We start from the raw sequence: 20,102 nt of genomic DNA on the forward strand, positions 1-20,102 counted from the left end.
AGGAGGACTCTGTATGCTACAATAGGTTATAACATTGCTAATGTTTACTTTTGCTGTGAAAATAAAAAGTAACAAAGGAAAAGAGCGGGCAGAGCAGTTCTTTGGGGGGATATCCCCACTGCTTTTAGGAATTGCTCGGTTTTCTGTAAATAAAAGTGAAACTGTTGATCTCTCATCCTTTTCTCTCTTGATTGGCTTGGGTGACAGGCAGATGGACTCCTTGGTCTGGTAACAGAACCATAACCCTTTTCTTTTTTTTTCCTTTAGAGACAGAGTCTCACTTTATCACCTTCGGTAGAGTGCCGTGGCATCACAGGTCACAGCAACCTCCAAATCCTGGGCTTAGGCAATTCTCTTGCCTCAGCCTCCCAAGCAGCTGCTGCGACAGGCGCTCGCCACAACACCCGTCTATTTTTTTGTTGCAGTTTGGCCAGGGCTTGGTTTGAACCCGCCACCCTCAATATATGGGGCTGAAACCCTACTCACTGAGCCACAGACTCCGCTCAAGTCTTTCATTTTCTTACATTTATAGTATTTTGACTACAAACATTCTATTTCTTTTCTTTTCTTTTTTGGAGACAGAGTTTCACTTTGTCACCCTGGCAATAATGCCATGCATACATTATAGCTCACACCAACCTCAAACTCTTGGGCTTGAGCAATCCTCTTATCTTAGCCTCCCAAGTAACTGGGACTGTAGGCATATGCCACAATGCTGAGGTAGTTTTTCTATTTATAGTAGAGACAGGGCCTGGCTCTAGCTCAGGCTGGTCTCCAGCTCCTGAGGTCAAGCAATCCACCCACATTGGCCTCCCAAAGTGCTAGGATTACAGGTGTGAGCCACTATGCCTAGCCTAGCATTCTATTCCCTAAAACGATAACGTAGTCATTCTCTAATATGTTCGTTATTTTCTCATGATGTGTCTTCAGAAGAAATTTGAAAATCTAAAGTCAATGCGGCAGGGTGGCTCTGGGAGGCCGAGGTGGGTGGATTGCCTGAGCTCACTGGTTTGAGACCAGCCTGAGCCAGAGCAAGTCCCCTTCCCTAAAAATAGCCAGGCATTGTGGTGAGCACTTATAGTCCCATCACTATATGATATTGAAATGTTAAAAGAACAAGCTTGACTCCATTTTACTATTCACTCCCTTTTACCTTCAAAACTAGTTCCTCTTATTTGCCTTCCCATTGTGTAACTGTAAATGCAATTGCTTGTGGCCCTAGTGATTATAGTTTGTTTGTTTGTTTTTTTTGGCTCAATCTTTTAATATAAAAAATTCACTGATGTACAAAAATGCGAAAGTGTGACAATGACAACTATGAAATCCTGTGATTCAAAGTCCCCTCAAGTGCACTCCACAGTGCACATGCACCCGCCCACACATACTTGGTGTGGAAACAGAAACTAATGTAAACCAGTGCTACCAAGAAGCGCCCACGTGTGTGTTCTCCAATCCACCAACCACAGACCAATATCTACTCCAAACATTCAGTAACAAAAAGTATGGCGTCTTCCCAGGAACAGCAAAGCAGACTTCTTACTCACGATGGACCAGCACAAATAAACCCAGCAAAAAGAGTACTGCATACTTAAATTTGGGATCGTCATTCATGAGGATTGTCACAATTCCAATGTAAGGAACAAATCCCCTGGCTCTCCCCACAACATCTTTTTTCTCCAGCCAATGTTGTCCTTGTTTATAGAGGCCTCGGTCATCAACTGCATTATTACCTCCTTTGGTCAAAAACTTGATATGTCCATTTTGCTTTTCATGAATCTTCAAGACTCGGTGAACTATAGGAATCTCTCTTCCTTCTATCTTAAAAACAACAATTTCTCCCACTCGTATGGGGTCTTCAACCCGATTTGTTAGAAAAAGAAGGTCTCCTCTATGGAATGCAGGTTCCACGCTGCCACTGCCGCGTGTTCATCCGCCGCACCTCGTCCAAAAAGTCTAGAGACAGCACCGCGGGGAACGAGAGCAAGACACAGACAGGAGAGAGCGCCAGTGTGAACCAGGCAGCGGACGGCTGGCGCCCGGGTGTGATTATAGCTTTTTATGATCATGCTCTTTACAACCCTTACCTGTAGGTTCCCCTCCCTGCCTGCCCCCCCCTTACCCCCCCCCCCACGGACATTGTGGTTTGTAACTATTTTGTAAGGAAGAAAAATCACTAATCACTCTCGTGATCATGGCATTGTGTAAAATGACTAACCGCCTACCCTCGTGATTCCTCCTACCCCTTTAACTGCTGTTTTCACTTCTGTAATATGCCTGCTTACCCCCCCACCCCCGAAAAGTTTTGCCCTATAAAAACCAGATTCCCAGACAACTCAGGGCTGCTCTCAGAAACCCCATGTTGGGACACTGAGGGAGTTGCTGGCTGGCTCTTCAATAAAAGGACTCCTCTTTCAATTCAACTTGTCTGGCGGTGTGGTCTTTGAGAGACTTCCTGGCCTAACAGTATGTATACCCTACAAGCCGTCAGTGCCACTTTCCAGACACTCAGATAACATACATGTTTAAAAATCCAAGAAGTACAGTGATGGAATCATTGTATATTCTAGCTAATACATAAAAATTAAATAACATAGAAAGTCTAAAATGATGAAATTCCTAAATAAATTTGAGTACATTCATACATTTTTACATATACTTTAATAGTAGAAAATATCTCTAGAAAGTACTGTGGTTAAGAAAATCAAGCAGCAGTATTTGTGTAAAGTATTAGTGTGGAATAATAGTGCACAAAATGTTATTACTATGTGTATTATCACGCACCTTGCATGTATATAAAATGGTCTGGAAAGATGCAGCTCTAACTAATGAAAGGGTTATGTTAATGCAAAGCTAGGATAAAACAGGGAAGAATCAAGGGGAACATATTATTATCCACATTATTTAACTAGTTTAAAAAATTGTTTCCTGCTTGGCACCAGTGGCTCAAGCAGCTAAAACGCCAGTCACATACATCTGAGCTGGCGGGTTCGAATCCAGCCCAGGCCACCAAACAACAATAATGGCTGCAACCGAAAAATAGCCGGGCGTTGCCGTGGGCACGTGTAGTCCCAGCTACTTGGGAGAAGGAGGCAGGAGAATCACTTGAGCCCAGGAGTTGGGGCTCTGTGAGCTGTGATGCCACAGTACTCTACCCAGGGCAACAGCTTGAGGCTCTGTCTCAAAAAAAAAATTGTTTCCAATATAAATCACGTATTTTGTTAAGCAATGTCAGCATAGCTCAAAAAACAGCAACAACAACAAAACCCCTAAGAGAACAAAATTCTGTAAACCATTTTTAACTCTAGAGTACCATCTCAGCTTCCAATGTAAGTGGCCCATCAGTCTCTTAAGTTTTTAGTACCCTGGCTGAAAAGGACACCAAAGAGACTCAAAAGGAACCCAAAAGCAAAGAATCAGGTACTCCAGGGTGGAGAAACAAACAGATCCATATCTTTTGTATTAACCTGGGTGGAGGTGAAATACTTTCTTCTTAATAAAGTATCACAAGAATGGAAAAGCACGTATCCAACATACAATACTAATAAGAAGCCAGGAGATGAACTAATACATGCCCACACAAGAGAAAAAATCAATTCTATTCCAGTTGGGGAGAGGGGAGGCGGGAAGAGGAGAGGAGGAAGCAGGATGGGTGTGCTCACAACTAATGGGCACAAAGTAAGGAAGGGTACATGGCACACCTCCTGGGGGCTGGGCACAACCACAACAGGACCTTTACCTAACAAATGCAAACACTGCAACCTAATAGTACCCTCATAGTAATCTGAAATTTCAGATTACTGTAAATTTTAGTTACAGCAGAAGGAAAAAGAAAAGAGAGAGGGAGAGAAAGAGAGAAGGAAGGAGAGGAAGGGGAGAAGGGAGGAAAGGAAACAGAGAGAGAGAGAAGGAAGAAGAGAAGGGGAAGGAAAGGAAAAAGGAAAGGAAAGGAAAGGAAAAAGGAAAGGGGGCGGCTCCTGTGGCTCAGTGAGCAGGGCGCCGGCCCCATATGCCGAGGGTGGCGGGTTCAAACCCGGCCCCGGCCAAACTGCAACAACAAAAAAATAGCCGGGCGTTGTGGCGGGCGCCTGTAGTCCCAGCTGCTCGGGAGGCTGAGGCAAGAGGATCGCGTAAGCCCAAGAGTTAGCGGTTGCTGTGAGCCATGTGACGCCACGGCACTCTACCCGAGGGCGGTACAGTGAGACTCTGTCTCTACAAAAAAAAAAAAGAAGAAAAAGGAAAGGAAAAAGGAAAGGAAAGGAACATCTAGAAATGCACTGGCGCTCAGCGGCTGAGAGATTGAGAGATCGTAAAGCCACGCCCCTGGCCCGGCATCCCGCAGCCCAGGCCCCACCCCGACCACGCCCCGCCTGGCACCGCCCCTTGTCACGCGCGGATCTGTTTGCGCAACTGCAGTTGCCTGCAGACCCGGAAGCAGATGCCGAGGGGCAACAGGCGCGCTCGGGTGAGTGAGTCTCCTTTATGGTTCATACCTGCGTTTCGCGGGCGTTTGGTCTATGTCTCCACAGCGTGGTTTCAGGGGCTGCCCTATAGGTTGACTCCCCCGAGCCTGCTAGTCCCTTTCGTGGCGTGGCCCTAGGACTTTCCGAGTCCTGTCGCTCCGAGTTGGTCCGGAGGTCTGCGTGCATTTCTAATTAAAATCTTAAGTGAATTCTGGACACCGGCTCAGACTTTTTGCCAGCAACCACCCGCCGCATAGTTTCCCCGCTGAAAACCCTTCTTTGACTCCTTGTACCCTCCCGCTGCCAACCGCGCCGGATAAAATCCTCCATCTATTGGCCTCTTTTCAAGGAGAACAGAAAGGAAACAGAAATGGGAGAGAAAGAGAGAAATGTGCGGAGTTAAGAGGGCAGTTAGATCGTTTTGGAAGAAAGAACCGTAGGAGTTGAAACAAAGGTTGCAGCAGTCCAGACACCCTGTGGGAGGAAGAATAGAGAAGAAGGGAAACACAATGAGCAGAAAGGGAGAGGGGGAAACAAATTGAAAAAAGAGGGAGGAAAAAAGGGGAGAGAGAGAGAAAGACATTTACAGAGAAGAAAGAAAAACAGCGTAATAGAGAAAGTGGGGAAATCAAACCCAAGTGAATGTTGAGTTAATACAGAACATTATGTTGTGACGTGCTGACGTGGCTCTATAATTAAATTTGATAAATTGTTTAAATTATGCAAAAAATGGTAATTCCAAAACCAGGTGTGTGAGCCTTCTGAATTTTCTAATTACTACATCGGAAGAGAATATCGTTTTCAAATTCTATAAAGCCAGACGAATAACTGACCTAAATCAGTTAATTCCAGATTACCCTTTTCCCTTTCTCTGATTTTGGGAGAGTGCAAGAAATGGGGAATGACTGTGACTCCACATGGTGTTTTCTAAAATGAACATTAACAATCTTGTATTCCACTCTTTTTGTGGCTTGTGTCATTCTTTTCTAACCTTAACGTAGACTTGTTTGGAATTTACTAGGACTTACTAGGTATTTAAAGAATTTCCAAATTGTTTTTTCTCTTGAATGTATGTTTCAGATTATGAGCTTAAATACTTTCTACTCTTTATCCATCAGAACTATTATTTGCTATCTAGTAATTGATTTCACACTGTTTCACTGTAAGGAGGTTGATAATCTTCAGCACTAAAAATCTAGTTTAACCAGTTAGTTTAATTCAGTTGATTTTGAACAACACAGGTTTGCTGTGCATAGGTCCAGTTATATGGGAGATTTTCTTCTGCCTCTGCCATCCTTCAGGCACACCAACTCTACCTCTTCCTCCGCAACCTATTAAATATAAATACAACGAGGATAAAGACTTTTGTGATGATCTACTTCCACTTAATGAATGGTAAATATATGTTTACTTCCTTATGATTTCCTTTTTTTTTTTTTTGAGACAGAGTCTCACTTTGTCTCCCTTGGAACAGTGCCTTAGCATCACAGCTCACAGCAATCTCAAACTCGTGGGCTCAAAGCAGTTCTCTTGCCTTAGCCTCCCTGATAGCTGGGACTGCAGGAGGCCCACCACAGTGCCCAGCTATTTTTTTTTTTTTAGAGATGGGGTCTCACTCTTGCTCAGGCTGGTCTTGAACTCCTGAGGTCAAGCAATCATCTGCCTCAGCTTCCCAGAGTGCTAGGATTATACGTGTGAGCCAGTGTGCCCAGTCCTTTATGATTTTCTTGATAATGTTTTTTTTTTCTGTAGCTTGCTTTATGGTAAGAATACATATATAATACATATAACATGGAATATGTGTTAATTGGCTGTTTATATTATTGGTAAGGCAAACAGGCAGCTATTAGTAGTTAAGTTGTGGGGAAGTAAAAAATTATACACAGATTTTGACTGTGCAGGACGTCAGTACCCCTAACCTGGGTGATGTTTAAGAGTATTCAGTTTCTCTCTTCCCTCATGTGATCTACTAATTAGCCAGCTCTGAGGTAAAGCTTCCTACTAAGTAGATGTTCCCATACGTATCCTTTCTGCTTTCTGTGTTCATTCACAACTGAGTTCACTCAACTCCGACTGCTTCAGGGTAACTCACTGACTCCCCTCTCTGACCTTCTGTGTACCTACCTGTAACAAAGAGCTGATGGAATAGACCAGAAATTCTAAATCTAAGCATATGGCATCCCTGAAATGATTTTGAAAATTAAGTATGTGTGCACATGTGGCAATTTTTTGAGAGAGTTATAATTAGAATCTTAAATGATTCTCAGTCCTCCAGAGATGATAAAAACCACTAGGAAAGAGCCAGGAGCATAGGCTCAGAGACTGAGCAGTTTCTTCCTCTTTGCATCAGGAGTTAACTCTTAAGTTTGTGTCAACTCCTGGCATTAAGCTCTTTTATGGTTTCTTTTACCTTCAAGACAAAACTTTAAACTCTGCAGGATGGTTACATCAGGATGCTCTGGAATGTGACTGTTCAGAGTTGTTCCAAATTGAGGGAAGAGACAACTTTTTGTATCTTGCACTGACCAGTCCATTGTATACTGATTGTTCAGGGAGAGTGCATGAACTTGGACAAGGCAGTTCTCTTTGGCGGGGTGTCAAGTAGACAAAGAACAATGCAATTTAAGCAGAATATATGGATTTTAACAAGAAGAGAAGGGTTTTTGAGAAGGAGGTGGAAGAACTTACCTAGTAAGTTCTTGTAGGAGTTTATTGTTCCTGAAACCATCTTATTGCAGTAGGCAGCTAAAGACCATCTTTTTTCTTTATTAAAATTCTCCCCGTGTGTGTGTGTGTGTGTGTGTGTACGTACTTGAAGCAGAGGAAGGGGATATATTGATTCTAAGCATCAGATAATATATTTTTGACACACAGACTAATCTTACCTGAGAAAGAAATCCAGAGGAAGAGCAAAGAAAGAAGAGGAGGGAATGGCACTTTGCCAGGTAAAAGTCATATTCTTAGTTGATCGTGCTATCCTCTCTCTTGTTCCTGAAATGCCATATTTTGGGCTTGCTAAATCTCTTGATTCTGAAGTGCCCTGCCTAACAGGTATGCTTACACCCAAGGCCTTCCCTCAGTTCTACTTCCATATAGATTCCATCTCACTGTGATTTGGGAAGAGGCTCCACTTAGATGATGCTCCAGGAAGGGTTACCCAGCGATGGATTGGAGATGGGGAGTAGGCTCCATGGTGTCAGTGAGATTGGGTGGTACAGGCTGTGTAAAGACCCTATCTGGATACCCTTTCAGCTGTTTATAAGCCAGGATTAAAGAAGTGGCATATGTAAGTGGCTTACTAATGTGCACAAACATCTGGAAAATTTTGGAAAAGAAGACTGATGGGAAAACCTCTCTTGGCTTGATTTTTTTAATGCACTTGAAACTAAACACTTGAATTAGTGTGTTTCTGGCTCCAAAATATTAATAATTTGGGATAGAATGGAAAGTTCAGAAATAGATATTAGATATAGAGGAGGTGGTTTTTCTTAGAATTGGCTTTAAAATATGGAATCAACCTAATTATCTACCAGCAGGAGGTTCTTTAAATTATTCACAATACATCCATGTCATGAAGACCTTGCTGTTCATTAAGGAATTCTCATGCATTAGGTGTTCAGATAAAAATAGCTATCGTTTAGCCAAGTTATTGGAGCAGAACTTTTTGTCATCCTTTTTTGGTTCTATCCTTTTTTCCAGAAAGGATAGAACCAAATTCTGATGACACTACTTTTTGTTAAATATTACATTTCTTTTGTATTGAGCATCACTTGATGACTATATTTTTATGATTGAACTTCACATACTATGTATAGCTTAGGGACTGAGAAGTAAAACACCACATTGTCTTCCATCAACTCTATCTCCATCAGGAACTTATGTTCATTGTCTTCAGTGCAATTCTTATAAAAATACATTTCTATATCATGATGTAATTTTAGAAAATATTCTTTAGTGAGTGTTTTGTTTGATACCCTATTCTGAAAATTTAAATGTTTAGATACCATATGTCATGGTGTTGTTTTTATGTTAGTAAAATAGAGATAACTTGAGTTTTTAGTTCTTCATTGGAGCATTTTTTGATGACGATACATGGGCCTTTTATGATTTTTTTATTTATTGATTGATTTTTATTTTTATTTTTTGGAGACAGAGTCTTACTCTGTTGCTATGGGTAGAGTGCTGTGGTGTCAAAGCTGGGGACAAAGTAGGAAAGTAGGACAATAATATTTCAACAAATACCCACCAAGAGATAGAAATTACTAAAAAGGAGTGAAATCGAAATTTTGAAGCTGTAAAGTATTTACTATAACTGGAATGAAAAATTTTCTTTAAAGTTTCAACAACACTGTGAATAAAGCATTTTCATTCACTAGGAAAAAAAGTTTCAACAACAGATGGACAGTCAGAATAAGGAATCGACAAACTTAAACACATGTTAGCTGAAATTGTCTAGTCTAAGTGAACAAAGATAAAATTAGCTAAAAAAGCTTTGACTCACCACCAAGCATATGAATATATACATGAGAGGAATTTAGGAAGGAAAAAAGAAAATGTAAAGGACAGAAAGAATATTCACTATGATAAAATCATAGAGATCCACAGCAAGGCACATAATCAAACTATGGAAAGACAAGAGAATCATGAAAGTAGCAAGACAGAAATGACTTGACATGTACAGGAATCCTTAATAAGATTAGCAGCCAATTTCTCATCAGAATCTATGGAAGCCAAACTTCAAAAAAGTTTGAAAGGAAAAATACAGTCATCAGCAATTCAGTATCAGGCAAACTATTCTTCAAAATTGGCAGTGAAAGTAAGATTCCCAGAAAGGGCAATGGCCATAGCTCAGTGGGTAGGGTGCCGGCCATATACACATGGGCTGACAGGTTCGAACCTGGCCCAGGCCAGCTAAACAGCAATGACAACTGCAACAAAAAAATAGCAGGGCGTTGTGGCGGGTGCCTGTAGTCCCAGCTACTTGGGAGGCTGAGGCAAGAGAATCGCTTAAGCTCGAGAGTTTGAGGTTGCTGTGAGCTGTGACGCCACAGTACTCTACCAAGGGTGATATGGTAAGACTCTTGTCTCCAAAAAGAAAGAAAGAAATTCCCAGGTAAACAAGAGCTAAGTGAGTTTGCACTAGTGAACTTAACCTCCGTGAAATGCTAAACAGAGCCTTTCAGGCTGACATGAAAGGACATTAGCAGTACCTTGAAGCCATAAGAACAAGAAACACTAGTAAAATTACCTACATAGGTAAATATAAAAGCTAATACTGTTTTCTGTTTTTAAGTACAATTTTTTATATTAGTTAAAAGAGATGTATAAAGCAATAACCATAAATTTGTTACTGGCTATAAAATGTGTAAAGAAGTATTTTTTGGCTGGGCGCAAAGGCTCAAATCCTAGCCCTCTGGGAGGCCAAGAAGGGTGAATTGCCTGAGCTCATAGATTTGAGACTAATCTGAGCCATGGTACCCTACCGAGGGTGACAAAGTGAGACTGTTTCAAAAAAAAAGAAGTACTTTTTGATAGAAATGATATAAAGGACACAGCCAGAGCTCTATAGGAACAGAAATTGTAATGCAATTATCAGCTTAACATGTAAATTTTAATCCCTAGAGTAACCGTTAAGAAAGTGGCTAAGGGAAATAGGGAACCAATATGGTATACACACACAAAGAAGGAAGTAAGGAAATAATTACAAAACAAAAAGTTACAAAAGATTTTCAAAAATTAGCCAGGCATAGTGGCACACACCTCTGGTCCCATCTAGTCTAGAGGCATGGTGGCATACATCTCTGGTACTAGCTGGTTCAGAGGCTGAAGCAGGATGATGGCTTTAGCCCAGGAGTTTCAGGTTATGGTGAACTGTGACATTACCACTGTACTCCTACTAGTTTAAAAAACAGATAATTAGACAGAAAATACCTCAAATAGGTTGAATATCATGTCTGATAAGATCTAGTATGCAAAATGCATGAAGAACACATACAACTCAACCAAAATTAAATAAGATATAACAAACTAAAAGGATCTAAGAACTTTTCTGGACATTTTTTTGTAGAAGATACACAGGTCACCAACAAGCATATGAAAATTGCTCAATGAAATTAACCTTCAGTGAAATGGAAAACCGAAACCACAATAAGCTATCATGTGTTCACACCCACTATAAAAGAGAAAATAAGGAGCATTAGTAAAGATATGGAGAAAATTGTAATCCTGATACATCCCTGTAAATTGGTATAGTACACCGTGGAAAACAGAGCAGATCCTTACAAAGTTAAACCTATGACACAGCAATTCCTCTCCTTGGTATATCCAAAGGAATTGAAAACCATTATTCAAACAGAAACTTGAAATGAATAGCTACCCTATGTACAATAGACAGAAAGGAGGAAACAATCCAAATGTTCATCAATGTACAAATGAACAAATAAAATGTGGTATAGCCATACAGTGGAATATTATTCAGCCATAAAAAGGAATATAGTACTGATTCTTGCTACATCATGGATGAACCTCAAAAACATTACTCTGGTTGAAAGAAGCCAGACACAAAAGGTCACATTTTATAAGGTTCTATTTGTATGAAATTTTCAGAGTAGTTAAATCTATAGAGATAGAAAGCATATTATTGGTTGCCAGAAAGCAACAGGAAGAGAGAATGGGGAGTGACTACTTAATGGGTAAGAAGTCTCCTTTCAAGCTGGTAAGTGTTTTGAACTAGACAGAGGTGATGTTTGTACAACATTGTTCATGTTCAAGGGGCACTGAATTATGCACTTTAAAATGCACTTTAATATTACATAACTTTTACCTTTTAATTTTTTTTCTTTGCTCATCTTGATCTTAGTTTTTTTTTTTTGTATTGTTGAGGATTCATTGTTGACCTTAGTTTTTTGTTTGTTTGTTTTTGGGACAGAGTCTCAAGCTGTCACTCTGGGTAGAGTACTGTGACATTATAGCTCACAGCAACTTCCAACTCTTGGGCTCAAGTGATCTTCTTGCCTCAGTTTTTCTATTTTCAGTAGAGATGGGGTCTCTCTTTTGGTCGGGCTGGTCTCCATCGTGTGAGCTCAAGCAGTCCACCTGCCTTAGCCTCCCAGAGAGCTACAATTACAGGCATAAGCCACTGCGCCCAGCCTCCCGCCTTAGTCTTTAAAAAATATAATTAGTGATACATAACTTTCATGGATTATCTCACATGGATCAGTCAGAACCTTCACTCCAGCTAAGTCAATCCTTACACTTCTCTTGGGTCATTTTATATGAAAATAAGAAATCTTCCTATTTATACTTGGTGAAATGTGTTTTCATTCCAGGGACTGTTTACATTTAAGGATGTGGCCATAGAATTCTCCCAAGAGGAGTGGGAGTGCCTGGACCCTGCTCAGAAGGCCTTGTATAGGGATGTGATGTTGGAGAATTATAGGAACCTGCTCTCCCTGGGTGAGGATCCCTTCTCTCCAGAAATCAGTAACTGCCCTTGTAAATCTTACTGTATTCCTTTGTGAGTTTCTTGGAAGCCCCTGGCTTGCTTGTCTGAAACATTTTGATTCAGAATGGGAAAGTCTTTTGAATGTGACATATAGACTTTAAACCTCCTCTTTCTTCAGAAGTTGTACACTTTTCAGGTTTAGTTAATGGTGGTTCCAGAACATTAGTATTCACAAAACCTTATGACAAATTTTCAAAAGTATCTAGTTTCATGGATTTCCCCTTGTGCTTGGAAAAGAGCTAGATATCTGCATATTTAAAATAATCCCTCACTATTCAAAAGGAGAGAGTCAGTTGACTAATGTGAAATAGTTTTCTAGACTCATCTATAATGTTCCATAATATTAGCTGAACAAAGGGCTGGGAATCAATTCTTCAAAAGCATGGCATATTATGTTCCTTTTTCTTTATATGTCAAAATCTCTCCTGGGCTGAATATTATCTTCATTTTGTAATAAATAAAGGAAAGATGCCCCAACTGCAGAGAGTGACATGAAATGGGGAAAACATCGAGATGGGTAGGACTGCGAACACAGATAAGAGCTCACATGGGCATAGGGTAAGCTGCTTCAGTAAATATTATTTGGGAAACTCTTTAAAATGGGAAAGATTTGTTGGAAAGCAGAACTTTATTTTTCATGAGCTCTCAAAGGAAGCTCTCCTAAACACACACACACACTCTCTCTCTCTTTCTTTCTCATATCATTTTATTATTTAAACTCCATTCTCCCTTAATGCTCCAGCTCATGCTGAAACAAGGCAGATGCTTTATGGTGATCTGCAACACCCTATTATCTGGTGCCTCTGACAGTTTTGGTCTTTAACTTTGAGAGGGACCAAGATGGTTGTTTTAAAGAATGAACTTTTTTTTTATATTTGATCTTATCTGAAGCTCAATTCTCAGTCTGTACAATCAGACTCTCACCTCCGCAGCCTATGGGCAAAGCACCACCACCCTTTCTCAAGAACCCTACAAAATATGACTACCTTGTTTTACTCCCATATCTTGTATTTTTTTTTTCCTCTTCCAGCATTTTCCTAATTTCACGTTCTAAGATCTGAAATTTTACTTATTTCTCCTTTTCTGCTGCAATAATCCTTTGGCTAGTGGACAAATTCTAGTGAACTCTCCCATGAAGGGGGTTTATTTGGTAACTGAAAATTCTCCTCCCTCTTTTATTTTCTTTTTCTTTCTTTCTTTTTTTTAATAATCTTTATTTTCTGTGCAACAAACATTCTTTTCCTTAGCACAGAGTTGAAAGCATCTTTGTTTTTTTTTTTAACATATATATGTGTTATTAGGTTTCCACTTTTGCCTTCACAGAATTCTTTTTTTTTTTTTTTTTTTTTTTGAGACAGTCTTATTATGTCACCCTAGGTGTAGTGCTGTGGCGTCGCAGCTCACAGCAACCTCCAACTCCTGGGCTTAAGAGACTTCTCTTGCCTTAGCCTCCCAAGAAGTTGGGACTACAGGCGCCCGCCACAACGTCCGGCTATTTTTTTCTTGCAGGTGTCATTGTTGTTTAACAGGCTCAGGCCGGTTCAAACCCGCTAGCCTTGGTGCATGCGACTGGTGCCCTACCCACTGAGCTGCAGGCACTGCCCCATTTTCTTTTTCTTTTTTTCTTTCTTTTTTTTTTTTGGAGATAGGGTCTTACTTTGTCACCCTTGGTGGAGTGCCCTGGCATCATAGCTGAGAGCAACCTCAAACCTTGGGCTAAAGCGATTCTCTTGCCTCAGCCTCCCAAGTAGCTGGGACTACAGGCGCCCTCCACAATGCTTGGCTTTTATTTATTTATTTATTTATTTTGGGACAGAGTCTCACTTTGTCACCCTTGGTAGAGTGCCATAGTGTCACAGCTGACAGAAACCTCAAACACTTGGGCTTAATATATTCTCTTGCCTCAGCCTCCCAAGTAGCTGGGACTACAGGTGCCTGCCACAACACCCGGTTATTTTTTTGTTATAGTTGTCATTGTTTAGCTGGCCAAGGCTGGGTTTGAACCCACCAGCCTTGGTATATGTGACTGGTGCTATAACCACTGTGCTACGGGTGCTGAGCCAATACCCAGGTAATTTTAGAGACGAGGTCTCACTCTGGCTCAAGCTGGTCTCAAATCTGTCAGCTCAGGCAATCCACCCACCTCGACCTCCCAGAGTGTGTTAGGATTACAGGTGTGAAACTCCTTGCCTGGCCTTTTTTTTTTTTCTTTTTCTTTTTTTTGAGACAGAGTCTTGATGTCTGGTCTGCCCAGACTGACGTCAGACTCCCACCTCGGTCTCCCAGATAGCTGGGAGTACAGGCATGCACCATCACATGCAGTTGGTCACATAAAATTTTTGAAAGAGAATGATTAATCTCTTATAATATTCTGCTACATATAGAAGTGCCTGGGCTGGGCACAGTGGCTCATGCCTATAATCCTAGCACTCTGGGAGGCCGAGGCAGGTGGATTGCCTGAGCTCAGGAGTTTGAGACTAGCCTGAGCAAAAGCAAGACCCTATCTGTACTAAAAATAGAAAAACTGAGGCAAGAGGATCACTTGAGCCCAAAAGTTGGAGTTTGCTGTGAACATGATGCCCTGGCACTCTACCCAGGACAACAGCTTAAGACTCTGTCTCAAAAAAAAAAAAAAAAAGAAGTGCCTCTTCAAGTGATTGTGTCCCAGGATACTGAGAAAATGACAGGAGAGACTGAATACTAAGTGCCTTCAGTCTATCTGGCTTTTGTGACGTTTACAGTGTCTCCCAAGGGCAGTGTAACAAAGTTTTTAGATACATAATGATCATCCCCTTGGAGCCGGCAATAAAGGTACAGGAATTTATCCTAGGGAGCAGAACATTGTCCAAGTTCACAATTTCATTTCTGTGAGAATGTTGACTAAATTGTTGTTTGTGCCACATTGCATAAGTTTGAGCTGAGCTTTAGTTTTTATTTGTGTATAATAATTATACACTAAATAATGCATTATTATTTGTTCATCTTCAAATATAAGGCAACAATATAGCTATGCCTATTTGGTGTGTTTGGGGGGTGATGCTGTTAAAATATCCTTTCAGGGCTTACATGAATTCATATAATATAAATGTTTTAGTTATAGGGTGTTTTAAATTGCAGTGCCCTTAAAATAATTTGAGGGAATAATTTATTCCTACATTACTTTCTTTTTTTTTGAGACAGAGTCTCACTATGTTGGCCTCAGTAGAGTGCCATAGTGTCACTGCTCACAGCAACCTCAAACTCTTGGGCTTAAGCAATTCTCTTGCCTCAGCCTCCCAAGTAGCTGGGACTACAGGCACCCACTACAACGCCCAGCTATTTTTTTGTTGTAGTTGTCGTTGTTTAGGTGGCTCAGCCCAGTTTAAACCCTCCAGGCCAGGTGTATGTGGCTGGCATCTTAGCTGCTGAGCTGCCTAGCTACAGGAGCTGAGCCCTACATTACTTTCTTATTGAAGGTAGCCATTCCTTTTGTGTTCCTAAACATTAAAAGACTATAGTTGTACACCTGTAATCCTAGCACTCTGGGAGGCCAAGATGGGTGAATTGCCTGAGCTCAGGAGTTCAAGACCAGCCTGAGCAGGAGCCAGATCCCCTCTCTAAAAACATAGCTGGGTATTTTGGCAGGCGCCTATAGTCCCAGCTACTAGGGAGGCTGAGGCAATAAGATCACTTGACTCCAAGAGTTTGAGATTGCTGTGAGCTACAATGCCATAGCACTCAACGCCAGGGAGACTGAGTGAGACTCTGTCTCAAAAAAAAAAATAAAGACCATGTTTGAGAAGCTTCATAACCCTGTTCATTATAAATATTATCTTTTGTGATATGTATTTTAATATTAAATGTTTATCTTCCAACTCTACATGATGGAAAGCCTGTGGTATTTTTATATCTTTCAGATATTTCTGATGCATTTACAGGCAAGAGATTATCACCAAAGGAAGAAATTAATAAAGAGGAATTATACAATATGGTTATACTGGAAAGAAATAAAAGCCATGACATCAAGGATTTTGACCTCATGGAATTCTGGAAAAATATGCATAAGTTTGACAGTCAATGGGGATATAATACAAGAAATTACCAAGGAATGCCTTTGACTTACAGAAGAAATCTCACTCATAGAAAAGACCATCAACATAATAAATCTTCAATTAATTTTTCTTTAAAGAATGTTTCTGTATGTGATAGTGCATACCGGCATTTCATCCATGGTAAGCCACTCATAAGGAATTTGTTCAAACTGAAAAATAACATAAGCCATACTGGAAACAGGTATATGAAGTGTTTTGAAAATAGGATTGGATTAAGCTTAAAGATACATCTGGCTGAACTGCAGAGATTTCAGACTGAGGAGAAAACTTATGAATGTAGTCAAGTGGAGAAGTCTGTTGACAATTGTTCCTTAGTTTCATCACTTCAAATAATTCCTTCTAGTGTCAAAAACATTTGTAGCCAACATAGAAAGTTTTTTAAATACCCTTTGTTACCTACACAGTACAGTAGAGCACACAGAGAAAAAGCATACAGATGCGATGACTGTGGAAAGACTTTTAGCAAAAGTTCAAATCTCACCAATCATCAGAGAATTCATTCAGGACAAAGACCCTACAAATGTAATGAGTGTGGCAAAGCCTTTAACCAGTGTTCAAACCTCACAAGACATCAGAGAGTCCATACAGGAGAGAAACCTTATAAATGTAATGTATGTGGCAAGGTTTGTAGTCAAAATTCAAACCTTGCAAGTCATCAGAGAATGCATACTGGGGAAAAGCCTTACAAATGTAATGAATGTGGTAAAGCATTTATCCAGCGTTCACACCTTTGGGGTCATGAGAGAATTCATACTGGAGAGAAACCTTACAAATGTAGTGAATGTGGGACGGCCTTTGCTGAGCGTTCAAGCCTTACTCAGCACCAAAGAATCCATACTGGAGAGAAACCTTATATATGTAATGAATGTGGCAAAGCTTTTAAGCAGTGCTCACACCTCACTAGACATCAGAATATTCATCCTGGAGAGAAACCGCACAAATGTAATGTGTGTGGCAAGACTTTCATCCAAAGTTCAAGCCTCATGGAACATGAGAGAATTCATACAGGAGAAAAACGTTACAAATGTAATAAACGTGATAAGGCTTTTATCAAACGTTCACACCTATGGGGTTATCAGAGGACTCATACTGGAGAGAAACCTTACAAATGTAATGAGTGTGGCAAGACCTTTACTGAACGTTCAAATCTTACTCAACATAAGAAAATCCATACAGGAGAGAAACCTTACAAATGTAGTGAGTGTGGGAAAGCTTTTACCCAATTTGCCAACCTTACTAGACATCAGAAAATACATACTGAAAGGAAACATTGCCAACATAAAATACAGGATAATACTTTTATCCAAAGTTTAAACGTTGGAGATTATCAGAAAACTCGTGGTAGAGAGAAACATAAGAAATATAATGAATGAGACAAAATTTAAACAAGTGTTTAAGCCTTATTCTGTTTTAGAAACTCTACCACAAAGACAAACCATATAAAATTAACATATATGGAAAAGCCTTTAGCCAGCATTACATGTCTTTGAGAGAAACCACACAAATAAAATGTGTACAGCAAGGCTTATCCAAAATTCCACTCCTGTGGAATAACCACAGAGTTCATACTAGGGGGAAACCTTAAAATTAATGGAATGTGATATATAATACATACATATATATGTGTTTATGATAGAATACATTCAAGGTGGAAACCATACAAATGTGTCTAGATATTTAGGCAGTGTTGTAACTTTAGGATACACCAAAGAATCCATACTAGAAACATTACAAATGTAATCAAGGTGATGAAATGTTTAACCAATTCTCTGAATGGATTACACATGAGTATTTATACTAGGGGAAACTAAGCCTCATTTTTTCCCTGAGATTGACTAACTCAGATGTTAAATTCCACAAACAAAAAGTTAAGATCAAGGCTGGGCACTGGCTCATGCCTGTAATCCTAGCACTCTGGTAGGTCAAGGCAGGTGAATCACTTAAGCTCAGTAGTTTGAGACCAGCCTAAGCAAGAGCAAGACCCCTGTCTCCTAAAAAAAAAAAAAAGTTAAAATCATTTAAAACTCAAGAGATGTGTATCAAAAGAGCAAGAACATCTGTGGAAGAATCTATATTTCATTTTAGTATTTGAGATTTCTTTTTTTTTTTTTTTTTTGCAGTTTTGGGCCGGGGCTAGGTTTGAACCTGCTATCTCTGGTATATGGGGCTGGCGCCTTACTCCTTTGAGCCACAGGCACCACCCTATTTGAGATTTCTTTAAAAGGTTTCATTATTGATGAATGACAACTTTTTTTTTTTTTTTTTTTTTTTTTGAGACAGAGCCTCAAGCTGTTGCCTTGGGTAGAGGGCCGTGGCATTATAGCTTACAGCAACCTCCAATTCCTGGGCTCAAATTATTCTCTTGCCTCTGCCTCCCAAGTAGCTGGGACTACAAGTGCCCGCCACAACACCTGGCTGCTATTTTTTCATTGTAGTTGTTGTTTGGCAGGCCCCGGCTGGATTCGAACCTGCCAGCTCAGGTGTATGTGGCTGGCACCTTAGCCACTTGAGCTACAGGCACTGAGCCGAATGACAACTTTTGAAATACATTGCTGGCATATATATCTTTATTACATGCTTTTCACGTATCACAATTGTCTCAAGGAAGGGATTGATGAAATGGAAGGTCCTACTTATATCATTGTAAGCTGGAAAAAGCAAGGATGTTAATTTTAAGATACAATATAATGTAAATTTAGGAGTGAAAGAATAGAGGGAAACCTGTTATCTAAGTTATCACACTTTATGTGGTCAGGACCCCTTCCCTGATTTGTTGACCTGCCTGAGAACCTCTGTTGATTATAGAAAAGGTAAAGGTACCATACAAGATGATCGTGAGACAGAGTAGACCAGGACATTGTGAGAATGAGCTTCTCATGGGAGTAAAATGGTAGGTTACTAGGGACTGTATCTATAGCAGAAATAAATAGAAGGGGAATAATGGTTATCATCTGCTTTGAAAGGTAATGGCGGCTGCATATCACATGTAAAAATTGTGGTCTTATTTTTTGAAACCAAAGAATGGTTATCACAAAAGACAGTTAAAAGAACTAGGGGAGAATGTAAAGCATTCACATATGGCCACTGAAATTGCATTTTGGTACCTTTTTATTTAGAATGCATTGTATTTCTCATGTCTTAATTAGTACAATATAATCATGTTTAATATCCCTGAATGAATCGTATCATTTTCAGTGCAAGCATATCCCACCTCATTAAGGCACTTCATATTGAACATGGGTAATATATAATTAGGTTCTCAAGGTTTAATATCACCTATGACAGTGTTTCTCAACCTGTGGGTCAAGACCCACAGGAACTGTATTAAAGGGCCTCGGCATTAGGAAGGTTGAGAACCACTGACCTTTAGCAATTTCTTTCCCTGTTAGCAGTATACAATTGGGGGATATATATCTTTTGCACTTGAGTCATTTTCTCCACACTCTTCCTCAGATTATTTCTATGACTATAGGGAAAGTGCATCATAGCAGTGCAATATCAGACCCCTAAAACCTGCCTTCCCATTCATAGATAATACACCATATTGTTATGTTTGTACATGCCTTGTTTTTGCAAGAGTGCCTTGCATTTTCTCTTACATTGGTGAGAATACAAATAGCACGTGAAAATATTAGTAAATAAAAGAACATTTCAGGTATAAGAATTAAAATAACGAGCTCTGGGCGGCGCCTGTGGCTCAGTGAGTAGGGCGCCGGCCCCATATGCCGAGGGTGGCGGGTTCAAACCCAGCCCCGGCCAAACTGCAACAACAACAAAAAAATAGCGGGGCATTGTGGCGGGGGCCTGTAGTCCCAGCTGCTCGGGAGGCTGAGGCAAGAGAATCATGTAAGCCCAAGAGTTAGAGGTTGCTGTGAGCCGTGTGACGCCACGGCACTCTACCCGAGGGCGGTACAGTGAGACTCTGTCTCTGCAAAAAGAAAAAACAAAAACATGAGCTCTGTACTTGGATCACTATGTAAAATAATTTCAAAAGATCAATATTCATGTGTTTTCTCTTAATAATGAATATTTACAATGGGATTTTTT

The 20,102-nt window shown here is 40.2% G+C and overlaps 1 protein-coding gene across 1 annotated transcript; it reads left to right on the forward strand.

Annotated features, from left to right (window-relative positions):
- Window positions 1–1,895: 1,895 nt before the first annotated feature.
- LOC128596541 (zinc finger protein 677-like) lies at window positions 1,896–18,112 on the forward strand. The gene is made up of 4 exons (XM_053606128.1): window positions 1,896–2,086; window positions 4,414–4,462; window positions 11,789–11,915; window positions 15,861–18,112. Exons 1-4 carry the CDS (start codon window positions 1,896–1,898, stop codon window positions 17,426–17,428), a joined length of 1,935 nt encoding a protein of 644 aa, XP_053462103.1. The 3' UTR covers window positions 17,429–18,112.
- The last annotated feature ends 1,990 nt before the right edge of the window (window positions 18,113–20,102 follow it).

Source organism: Nycticebus coucang, chromosome 10 (assembly GCF_027406575.1).
Source record: "Nycticebus coucang isolate mNycCou1 chromosome 10, mNycCou1.pri, whole genome shotgun sequence".
Lineage (NCBI taxonomy): Eukaryota > Metazoa > Chordata > Mammalia > Primates > Lorisidae > Nycticebus > Nycticebus coucang.

What these genes read in the sequence shown, in the direction of transcription:
- LOC128596541 (XM_053606128.1), top strand. Translation starts at nt 1,896, where the DNA reads ATGCAGGTTCCACGCTGCCACTGCCGCGTGTTCATCCGCCGCACCTCG. An exon ending in GCTCTTTACAACCCTTACCT is followed by an intron (nt 2,087 to 4,413) that starts GTAGGTTCCCCT and finishes GCGCAACTGCAG; the next exon opens with TTGCCTGCAGACCCGGAAGC. An exon ending in GGGGCAACAGGCGCGCTCGG is followed by an intron (nt 4,463 to 11,788) that starts GTGAGTGAGTCT and finishes TTTTCATTCCAG; the next exon opens with GGACTGTTTACATTTAAGGA.